The sequence below is a fragment of the Lactuca saligna genome, chromosome 7 (assembly GCF_052625555.1).
Source record: "Lactuca saligna cultivar CGN05327 chromosome 7, ASM5262555v1, whole genome shotgun sequence".
Lineage (NCBI taxonomy): Eukaryota > Viridiplantae > Streptophyta > Magnoliopsida > Asterales > Asteraceae > Lactuca > Lactuca saligna.
Genome location: NC_136423.1, coordinates 46,974,849 through 46,987,594, shown reverse-complemented (window position 1 = coordinate 46,987,594; position 12,746 = coordinate 46,974,849). Strand labels below are relative to the sequence as shown.

The window sequence follows — 12,746 nt, the reverse complement described above, 5'->3', positions numbered from 1 at the left end:
ACCTCTTTATCGAAGGGGAATGAGCTGGCATGGTAGTAGCGTATCACTCACACAAGATTCCCGCATTATGAGATTCTTGGGATTTTCCTCTGACATTATTATTATTATTTTATGATATGGTTTTGAAACATGTGATTATGATTTTATGGAATGATGTGAAACGATGATGTTTTCTTATAAATATTTTCTAAATCGTTATATCAAAATGAAATTTTGGTCATAAAAATTAGGATGTTACATAACCCATAAGAGGTTAAGAATATGGAATCTATGGGTGATTCAAGAGTAAGAAGAAAGATTAAGGATCCACAAGAGATCATAAAAGAGAGATGTAAGACCGAATGAGAATACTCGAAGGAGCTAGTAGAAAGTTGATTCCCTTAAAAGATAGAGAAGACCAGAGTATGAGATGTGACCATTGGATCAAGATGAGAAAAGTATGCTAAGGCATTAAAGTTAAATATAGAAAGAGATGAAGTGTAAATGGAGCATGTTAAGGCATGCTAAGAGTTAGAGCATAGAGTAGAGAAGAGACATGTGACCGTTGGGTCTAGATGAGAACAGATTGCTAAGGCACTAGAAAGATTAGATTAGAGAAAGAGTAGAGAATAGAAAAAAGTTAGAGACAGAAAAGGAATATGATCAGAGTATGAGAAGAGCCTAAGAAGAGGAAAAAAAGATAGAGTATGGGTAATGTATGAGAAGAGCCTAAGAAGAGGCTAAGAGAAGAGTATGAGAAACATGGTAGATGAAAGAAAAGAGCTAGATGATATGAGAAAGATATAGAAAGAAAGAGTATAGAAGAGTAAATGAGATATATGAAAGAAGAGAAAAGAATAGAGTATATGCTATTAGAGAAAGAGTTAGATGATAGAGTATGATTAAGAGAATGAAAGATAGATAAGAAAAGATAGAAGAATAACTCACCAGGAACATTGTGTCTGATGTTGCACATGTTTATGTTTTGCAGGTTCAGGTTGTAACAACCGTGGTACCAGAAGAGAAGGCTGAAAGACATGGAATATTTAGATACTAGGATGCTATTGATATATTTCCTTATTCTAGATTTGCATGTAGATTTTTTTATTGTAAACCCGTGATTTGTCTTGGGAAGTAAAGGTATTAATTCGAGTAAAATTCCGCAATGTACATAAAACTTTGATATTTCCATCAGATTAGATGGATAGAAATCTGGGTCATTACACATAGCATGTGTTTAGCAAGGTGATGTAAAACACATAGGGGATAATAGGCTGGGGCGGGGGTGGGGAGGTTGGAGATTTAAGGGGCGAGTGAATGGGGAAATTTTGGGGGTGGGGAAGGGGGATGCAACCCCCATCCCGTTTGCCCCCGTTGATATCCCTAAGGTCAAGAGGCATTACTTCACAAACATTCCCTAACCCTTTGCTACAGAAAGAAGGGATGACTACTTAAACTAACAATTATGTTGGTAATTTTAGTGTCACCAGACATTTATAATGTAATTGGATTAACAACATCAACAAGGATTATTAACATATATTAATATATGTTAGGTGGTACATAGTGCATACTTGTATAAGATCAGTTGGATCCCGGCTGACAAATGGTTGTGGTAAACTTGATAGTTTCCTTAATTTTGGAATTTTGAATTCAAATTGTATTTAATGGCAATTTATGGTATAACTGGCGGTTTCGCCAGTTGAGTAGCTGCATTAAAACCATTAAATGACTACAATTACTTCAATTGTAACACCCATTTTGTTAAGCTATATAAAGGAAAATGAAATGATTTTTTTTTCTTATCGCTTTTGACTCTAAACATCATAATTCTCTCTAGTAATTTGACTTTTGTTTTTGTACCTTGAATCGAATTTGTCCCTGTGGATGATTGTAGATTGAATTTCATGATACCAATGCATATATATTTCAATTCGTAAAATGAACTTATGCGATTCATAGACAATCCTGATTTCCATCTCATCGTTACCCTATTAGCTTGTATATACGGGCTCCACAAAGTGCATTCTCCAATTCAGCCACTCTCTTATTAGATCCTTTGCAATGCCCGTTATTGATCCACAAAAATTATGAGTTATTTCTTTATAGGGAAGTTAGGATCCGTTATACACATCACTACAAATATGACTTTTTTATATGAATGATAATTTCGGTTAAATTGCTATAATGAGTAGAAAATGAAAGTACCTAGGTTGTTATCAACGTATCAGATATAGCCATTTAACTGAAATACAAACAACCTAGTAAAAAGACACTCTTCTATGCATGCTTAAGCTTAATATATAGAAGCATTGACACAAATGTCATCTAAATGTACGTACCCATCGGAACAATGTAATTGAATTGTAAACAACCTTTATTTTTACACCGCAAACAGTAGCTTTGCTGTCTTTTAAAATATCCGCAAACGAGTTATATTCAAAATTTGATATATTTTAATTATTTATGAGATGAAAAGGGCAAATCGGTCAGCAAATTAGAAGTCCACAAAACACACCAAAAGCCAAGAAAGACGTACATATGGACTTTAATCATTAGAAAATCCCCAAAAAAGCATACAAATTGTGATTAGAGATAAATAAAAAAAAAAAACAAACAAACTGTCACTTTCCCATTATGCCCTTTTTACCCCTCACTATATATCTAAAACTTTAGTAATTAATTTATAACATCAGGAATTTAATTAATAAAACTAATACTAATTAGTTAATTAATTAATTAACTAACACTAGAATTTAAGTGTAATCTCACTCCCATTGCTTTCTTCACATTCTTCCCTTAAAACAAGCGCCTTCGTTTCTCCTCCGCTCTCCGCCTTCCAGCTTCCACCGCTCTCCGACTTCCCGTCCTCGATGCTCTCGGAGCGGTTTCCCCCGGTGGTAGTGGTGCCGCCTCTGCCATTAGACTCCGGCAAGCTCTGGGTGGTTTGGGAGGATGGTTTGTACATGTGAGTATGGTGGTGGAGCTGGTGGTGAATGTTGCTGCTGTTGTTGTTGTGGTGATGGTGGTGGTGGTGGTGCAGTGGTTGTGGTGGTGGTAGGACGGAAGTAGGGTAATATTCTTGGGGTGTACAGTAATGTGCGTTGCTATGGGTGGCATTCGGGTGTGTGGTGTAGAGAGTTTGTGCTCCGGCAGCAGTTGCATACTCCGGTGGCACCCATATGCCACCAAGAACCACCAGCTGCGGCCCTGCGTTGCCGGCCGATTGTGGGCTTGGACTTGGTCTTCTTGTATGAAGCCTATACTTCTGTAACATGTCAAAGAAAACAGTAAATTAATTAATTCGAAAATTAAAAAAAAAAAGATATTTTATTTCCAAAAAAAAAAAAAAACAAAATAATAAAAACACACAAAAAGAAATTTCTGTTTTTTCTTTGTACGTCGTAGGTACAACATCGAATCACTGTTCGTTGTACGTACAACATAGTATCAATGTTCGTTTTGTACATCAAGTGAGAATATGGAGGTACAATCACTTCTTGCATGTAAATTAATTATTACCAAATCATTACACTATTTGAAATTAACTAATTTTAAACATTTTTGGACAAATAAATCTATTAGATGTTAAGAGTTAATGATTTTTACAGGTTTTAAAAGTTGTATGATTATTAGTTATTATTATATTTATGGTTTTAAAGTTGGATTTTTTCTTAGAGTTTTTTACAAAAAAAAAAAAATTAAAATAACATGAATTCAGTACAATTTTTACAGGTTTTAAAAGTTGTACTTAAAATGCTTCCATGGTTCATTTAATTTTTTTAAGTACTGTTTTCGAAAGTTATATAAATTTATATATATGCTTCTCCAGTAATTATCTCGAAGTAATATAATTTGAAAATTTCATTATACATACTGTTTATAGCAATATACATAAACACAAAAGAAAGATAGAAAGAGATACCTGTAAATGGCTTTTGACTTCATCATTGGTCAAACCGTCAACTTTCATGAGCTCTCTGATTTGTTTAGGTGTGGCTACTGCAATAATTACTCCAATATATCAATCGATGATTAATTAATCATGATACAATTATGAAATATTGTAAATTCCTAGAATAAAAATTAATTATTTAACGTTTTACGAAAGCAAGTTAAAATTTAATTTAAATATACCTTGAGAACCACCTAACATCTGAAGAGCATTGACAAATCTCCGGTGGAGGTCCGGCGACCAGCACCTCCTTGTCTTCCTATGAGTCTGAGAACTAGTGGTGCCTCCTGTGTTCGTGGTGGTGGTTTGGTTATCAGAAATTTCACCATTACCACCTTTGATAGAAGTATTCTCCCTCAAACAGCTCTTATTCTCCTCATGATCGGCATCTTTGTCACCGGAAGAAAGTGCCAATTCCGGCAACACTATCCCCGAAGTTGGGCATGATGAGTTTCCCTCCTTCGAGAATGGGAGAAATGCTCCTCCGTTTCTTTGTTTAGTATTGAAATCGATATCAGTTTTGGTTTGTGTTGTCAATACTGTCGAATTTTGTGTGGTTTTCAAGTGATTATTGTTATCCATGGTCGTGGTGGTGCTGCTAGCTTGGCTCCAAAGCTGCGCAGAAGTCATCCAATTCGCCTTGTTATCAATGCTTGAAAGTGACAGCTTTTCGGGTCCTTCAGTGTTTGAATTCTTTATAGGTATGAATTCTTCCAGTATTGGTGAACCTTGATTCGCTCGGAAAGTTTGTAATTGTTGCCTTGATGTCTCCATGGCTAAAAAGATTCAAAATCAAACTAAAATGAAAATCAAATCGTGTTGAGCATATTATAGAATTAGGTTTTGAATTTAAATTTTGAAACAAGCTGGTGTAAATCTTGAATCATAGCTAGCTTACTTTGGAATCGTGTTAAAATATTAATAACTAAAGTTACATATAGACACATATAAAGCAAAAGATATGAGATTAGATAATTACATATGTAATTAATTAGTTTTTTATCATAAAAGTTTTAAATTTAGAATCCGGTTTATACTGGGTATTACTCAATGATTTGTCAGTGATTTTCTAATACCGAACACCAAAAACTTCACGATCAATTCATATGTGTATGGTTTCTGAGTTTTGCAGAAACTATTACACATAAACTTTTGAGTATATTTTCCATGCAAATTAATGGCGATTTAAAATGGAAACCGAATTGAAGATCAACAAAATACCATTGGTGAGGAGTTGCATGCAAAGTGGAAGTTCGCGCTTAAAAGCATCAATCTTGAGTCGTTCTTCTTCAAGACGAGAAAGGAACTCTTCGAGTTTAAGTGTTTGATCATGTCCGTTATTTAGTTGTTGTTCTCCGATCGTTTTCAAGAGCATGGAGTAGCTGTGGGGTTTGCATTCAAGACTTAACTCTGAAGCCGACGCCATCATTTTATGAACAAATTAAAACCTGAACTTTATGTATGTTCGACAACACTTGTATGTCCAAACCCTAATTGAAGAAAGGAATTTGAACGGGATTTGTGTATATGCTGGAACAAAGATCAACAAGATAAGAAAGGGTTATGCCCTATTTTTTTTTTCTCTTTCTTCTTCTAGGGTTAGAAACACTCAAGATGAGAGAGAGAGAGAGAGAGAGAGAGAGAGAGAGAGAGAGAGAGAGAGAGAGAGAGAGAGAGAGAGAGGTGTTTGTGAACACAAGGAGGATCAGGAGGGGGATCGTCTTCTTTTAAGGTGTGAGTTCTAGGGAGAATAAAGGTGGAATTTGGAGAGAGAGAGAGAGAGAGAGAGAGAGAGAGAGAGAGAGAGAGAGAGAGAGAGAGAGAGAGAGAGAGAGAGAGAGAGAGAGAGAGAGAGAGAGAGAGAGAGAGAGAGAGAGAGAGATGGTAACTTCTTGCAAAGAACAAAGGCAAAAAATGAACGCTTTATGTGGTCAGAGAGAAGTGAAAAAGAAAGAAGGAATCAAGGGTTTGTTTTTGTGGGGCCTCACAATATCTGAAGAGTCATGCATCTCTCTCCATGTTTCTTATATTAATATTTCTAAATTCTAAATCTACATATCAAAGAAAATTTAGAAGCATATATAATTTATGATATTCAGATTTAAATTACAAAATATCCTTTTTTTTCTTCTTCTATGTTTATTATCCGAAATTATCTCCCTTGTACGAATAAGTATATATGTATGGGTTAGATGTATTTAATTATATTTGAAACGAAAACATCCAGATTAATATTTATATAAATTCTTCATAAAAGAAATGAAAAATATCACTCATCAGATTGTTTTCTTCTTGTTATCTCTAAAAGTTGGATGAGAGAGATCTCTCCTCTTCCGGACTTGCAACCTATGAATTAGATTAAAGAGATAAACGAAACATATACTATCTTCATATCTCTGTCATACAAAGACAAACATGAGAGAGATCTCTCCTAAAGAGAGAAAAAGAGTGTTTTGGAAGAAAGTTTAGGTTTTTGAGGTGAAAATGGGGATAATGTGTGTGATTGTGAAAATTCAAAAGAAAATCAAACAAATGTTAAAGATGATTCTTCTTCCTTTAACTTTTCATATGCATGTTTTTACATTCTTCATCTCTATGCATCCAACAACATGCATTTCTATCCTTCTTATAAAGTTCACCTATTTCCTTAATAACCTTTCCACGCTTCTTTTCTTTTATCAAAAACAGAAATATAAAAGTAAAAAACGTTTATATATATATATATATATATATATATATATATATATATATATATATATATATATATATATATATATATATATATATATATATATATATATATGTTCAATTGTGAAAAAAAATAGGTTGAAAATGGAGAAAACATTTTTAGTTACTCATTTATTTTGCCGCAAAAGTCTCCGTTGTACCAGCAGAAATGAGAAAGAAATACAAATGTGTATTCCAATAAAACATGTTTTCTTAAACTATGCTAATTATTACCTTAATATATATAAAAACAATATTTTTTTTCGTTTTTTTTAATTTTTAAAAAGCTATTTTTATCGAAAAATGATTTTTAAATATACTAAAATTCATGATTTTTATTCTTTACAAATAGACATCCATATTGATATAGTTTTAAGATAAAATAATTTTTTCAGTTATCGTTATTCATAAGTGAATAAAAATATATCTGATTTTTTTTTTCAGTACATTCATTATTCACTTATAAATAAAAAATATGATTTTTTTTTTACAGATTAAGTATCATTCATATATAAATATAACATATAATAAACTCTTTACTGTTTGCATCAACTCTCGTCACATATTATATTCACATATGAATAAAACGTGTATTGGCTTTCCTCACAAATTATATTAATATACGAAGAACACATTTATCGTAATTTTGTTACAGTTCATTTGTTATTATTATATGAAGAAGTAGTTCAAATTTTCAAAATGTTTCATCATTTTTTAACATACTACTTATTTATATATAAATAATAAATGAACTGTAACAAAAATCTTAAAAATGTTTTATTAATATATGAATATAATATATGACGATAACTAATACACGTTGTATTCATATATAAATATAACATGTAACGAAAGATTATGTAAAAAAAATATATTTTAGGTAAGAAAAAATTTGTAACATATTATATTCATATGTAAACGATACTTACACTGTAAAAAAGTTAAGCATACATTTATTCATAATTGGATAACGAATGTACTATAATAAAAATCTGATGCGTTTTTATTCACTTACGAATAACGATAGCTGAAATTTTAATTAAAATAATTTGTTTTTTTTTTATCTCAAAACTATATCAACATGGATGTTTATTTATAGAAAATAAAAAATTATGAATTTTGATATAATTAAATAAATTTTCGATAAAAATAACATTCTAAAAATAAAAATAAAAACAAAAAAGAACATGTTTCTGTTTATATTAAAGTAATGATTAACACATTTTAATAAAACATATTTGGTTGGAAAACACATCTATATCTGTTACCCATTCCGCCGGTACGTCTAAGTTTTTTGCGGCAAAACAGATGTATGACTGAGAATGATTCCCTCATTCTCAATTTTTTTTTCTCAATTGAACCATTAAATAACTATATATACATCTTTACTATCTTATAAAAGAAATCTCACTATCTTTAAAAATAGATTGAATATAATAATATTATTTTTAAGACATTCAAATCATTAAGCTAATAGTACAAGTAGTCATCAATAAAATATGTCTTTTGAATCCTTATATTTCTCAACAAATTCTATCTCCTTTCCTGAATTTCGGATAATTCAAAATTTGAAACCATCAGAAAATACATGTTGATTCAAATATCCCTCCTGCAGATGGCTCTTTCTTAACAAGTTTTTTATTTTAATCCTTACTTGTAATTGATTTCATCATTTTTAACTTTTTGTATTTTTATCTTATAAATATATTGGGTGAAATTTTTATTATATCAGGTTTGTTCCTAAAAAGGTTTTTACTATGTTTCTTTAATGTGTTGGCTTTGCAGGTTCAAAGAACATAACCAAGAGGGCCAGTTAGAGCATTGTATTATCATTAGTTTATATATTTTGGCATCTTACTTTTGCAATAAAGAACGTTTAAACAGAAGATTTGACATGATTAAGGTAGTTTATTTTTCATCTTGTTTAGTCTAAAAATGAAACATTTTTCATGATTGATCCTTATAATATCAAGTTTCACCACATGGACTTTCTGATTGCGGTGATTATTGTCCTTATTATAAGGTTTTATATAGATTTTGTTCAATATTTTAAGGTTTCGAGAACCTAAATCCATATGAATCCTTGAATTAAATACCATCGTTAAAAATGTTTTAATTTGTGACCAAAATTAGTTTAAAATCACAATGAACAAGTTGGCACCTGAGTATTTTGACCTTCTCAAAGGCATATTTATCAACTTTTGAATCACAACACCTGATATTCTAAAGGTTTATGTTTATAAACTATTATTTATATATTTTAGCATTTTACTTAGTAGGACATTAAATTAATAAAGGAATTAAGAAAAATGAAAAAAAAAAAGATGACGATAAACAATACAAGTGGTTTGGGTATGTATAAATGGAAGTAATAACCATTTAGGATGTTTGGCAAAAAAGATTATTGCTCATTAGTTTATTAGCTTATAAGTTAATAAGTAAGTGTAGGGTAACTTATGAAAAATGACGTATTAGAGGTTCCCCACCAAAATAAGTTATTTTAATCAAAACATTTTTTAACTTATAGTGATGTGGAACCTAATAAGTTGTTTTAAAAAAGCTTAGCCAAACACCCTTTAATATGGTATGATAATGCTCTTAAAAAATAGATGTCGTTTAATATTCATTTCCCGAAGTGAACGCAAAATGGTTTTAACTCTAAAGAGATCAAATTTTTCGCCATTCGCCGCTTTGCGCGGGTAGACGGCTAATATATATATATATATATATATATATATATATATATATATATATATATATATATATATATATATATATATAATGGTTCAATTAAGAAAAAAAAGTTTGATAATGAGAGAATTATTCTCAGCCATACATTTGTTTTGCCGCAAAAAACTTAGACGTAGTTTCATGTGGTGTAGAAAAAATAAGGGAATCATTCAGAGCCATACATTCTCAACCATATATATATATATAAACTTAAATACGATATTAACAATGAATTTCCTTTCTAAGTTCGTTAGGGATGAATACCTTAATTTTCTATAGTTTCATGTGGTGTAAAAAAAATAAGAATAAAAGCATGATGCGAGTGCTTATATTAAAACTATTATAATAATAATGCATTTCTAGATTCAAAATTCTAGTTCTATAACTATTTGATTGAATATTAAAAGTTTATTCTAAACATATAATTAACCACTTTATAAATTGGTTTTATGTGGAAATGAACTTTGAAAGATCTTTATAAAACGATATTTGTTAATGATATATCATTTATAGAATCACACTTTTATAGAATAACACTTTATAATAACTTATTAGTAATTGATTATTTATTATAGTAATTTGATTATTAATATATATATAATCAACACTTTATTTAATTGGAGAATTATTATTTTATAAAAATAATATTTTAACATCTAATTGAGAAATTAGTATTTCTAGGAAATGATAATAAAAGAGATCAAAACTAGTTATATTCATAAGGTATGAATATATATGTTGTATACAAATTAAATGACACTTTGAGTAACCATTTAGTTTATATAACACAGTAACCATTTAGTTTATATAACACTGTAAATTTTCAAACAAAAATTTCATTTTAAAACACAATAAAACTCATGTACATTTTCGAGCTTATGGGTTTGTAAGGAACATGGATCATGAAATGGGGTGTTAAGAGAAGTAAGTTTATCATGAACATGAAGTTAAACATCTTGATGATAAGTAACTTACCAATAATGGATAGTTTTTGATGAAGTATTCTTGGGCTCACACGCTAGCACTCATGAATTTGGAGAGGGAAAAGTGAGAATTTATTGAGAGCTTAGTGATAATTTTTGTATTTTGAAGTTTAAATGAAGTGTAGAGAATGGAGAGGGGCCGAGGGTAAGAAGAGAAGAAGAAAGAGAGTGTAATGGGTATTACATGGAGGATTAGGGAACTAATCCTCGATGTATATGATGTAATTAGCTTGGAAATCCAATAAATAAAAGTGAGGCGTCATCCTCTAATTAATCCCATAACATTTTTGTACACACACACACACACACACACACACATATATATATATATATATATATATATATATATATATATATATATATATATATAAAACCGAAAATGGAAATTGGAAGGAAAGAAATTTAGGTGCTGTTTGTTTTTTCTGAGGCAAAATGTCTGCAGTCTGCGGACCACATCTGTAGACCTCTGCAGTAGAAGTGGTGGACCAAACGTCTGCAGTCTGAAAAAAAAAGACTGTTTGTTTTTTTAACATCTGCGGGTTATTAAAATAAACTGAAATCTAAATAAACTGATTTTTTAAAACTTCAAAGCGAATTTTTTATATATTTTTACGACTTTATTATAAATATATAACGAATCTAGATCAACTTTTATGTATTATTATATAAAAAATAAAAATAAAAATGGTATTAATTCATATATATATTTGATAAAAACCAACAACTTTGATTGCAAAGTTATAACTAAACATTATAATTAGTGATCAAAGAATTTGATACATAAATAGATGGAAATAAACTTCGATTTTTTCAAATAAATCTATTAAAAACGTACGATAAATATTTTCTCGAGAAATTGATGATACTCTATTAAATAAAGTTTTACAAAATTTTGGCAAAAAAATATAAGAATATATTATGATTTTTTTTCATATTTATATAAACAACTTCAACGACTATTATTATAATAAATTTTTATTTATAAATTTGTTAAAAATATCATGTTTGTATCGTCAAATGTTTTTTTTTAAGTTTTGTAATTTTTTTTCATATTGTTTATCATTAATAAAGTTGGAAAAAATATAAATTAAAAAAAAAACTTAAAAAAAATAAAGATATATATGTTTTTTTAAGCTAGAAGATGTCTGAAGATGTTAGAAGACTCTGGTCCACATCTGCGCCAAGAAGAGGGCGCACAAGCATTTTTAGGTCTGCAGTCTTCAAAAAAACAAACAGTCTGCGAAGACTAATGTATGCGCGGCGCAGACAGAAGACGTCTCGCAGATCTGCAGACAAAAAACAAACACTACCTTAGATATTGGGCTAGTTTTGATAATACTCGAAATTAGAAGGCCCATTATAAATGTTTCGCCCCTTTGAGCCCATATGAGGGTTTATGGCCCAATAATGATAAAGAAATGGGTTTACGGCCCAATAATGATAAAAATGGGTTTACAACCTAATAGTGTTCAAGAAAGTTGTTTACGACCCAATAAGGCCCAAGAAAATGTTGTGGGACATTTTAGGCCCAATATAGGCCAAAATGCTGTAGCATAATGAATGTTGGTCCAACTAGAGCCCAAATAGGATTCCTTGACACAAAATAACCAAATTGAGAGTTTACTGGCCCATTAGGCCCAATAACAGGATCCTGGTCCATTCTGAGTTTGAACCGGGACATTAGGGTTACAAATCCACAGTTGAATGTGTGAAATGTACTGAATTAGGTTTTGGACTTCACGAGTGAGTTTTGATTCAAATGATTATTTTTGGAATAGGCATTATTTACATAACATCAACTTAGATTACAAGTTACATAAGAGTTGATTACATGAGGATAGAATTTCCTAGCCAAAAATGCTAGTTGTGACACAAGTGAAGTATGTAGTTTAGATTTGAAGGATAAGGGCTTAATTCACTGAGATGAATCCACAGACAGAGGAACTCGACGAGTCGGTTTGGTTTGTCCTGATTCTGTGAAGGACAACACTCGACGACTCTGTAGAAGAACTCGATGAGTTGACTCATCATGTTCCGTCAGTGAGTAGCGTGGGAACTCGGTGAGTCAAGGGAGTGACTCGACGAGTTAGGTCAACTCAGGGTTGAATTTGACTTTGACCAAGCATTGACTTTGACCAGAGTGTTAACTTTAACCGGGGGTAAAATGGTCATTTTACCCTAAGAAGCATTATAAGGTTTTGACTAAGTATTATGTTGGTAATGATAGCTCGGGGAGTTGAGAGATCAAAAGTTTGGGGATTTTCCAGCTAGCAGCAAGAGGTTTATTTGCAGGATTCTGCAGTCAGCTTGTGAGTTGAGTTTTCTCCAGTAGGAAAGGGTCGAAGGCACCAATGTTGGACCGTTTATGTATG

The 12,746-nt window shown here is 30.9% G+C and overlaps 1 protein-coding gene across 1 annotated transcript; it reads right to left on the bottom strand.

The window, feature by feature from the left end:
• Nucleotides 1–2,501: 2,501 nt before the first annotated feature.
• On the bottom strand, nt 2,502–5,601 carry LOC145005923 (Homeodomain-like superfamily protein). Its single transcript, XM_078965030.1, has 4 exons — nt 5,156–5,601; nt 4,117–4,710; nt 3,905–3,981; nt 2,502–3,247 (listed from the first exon to the last, which is right to left on the bottom strand). Exons 1-4 carry the CDS (start codon nt 5,361–5,363, stop codon nt 2,729–2,731), a joined length of 1,398 nt encoding a protein of 465 aa, XP_078821156.1. The 5' UTR covers nt 5,364–5,601; the 3' UTR covers nt 2,502–2,728.
• Between the last annotated feature and the right edge of the window lie 7,145 nt (nt 5,602–12,746).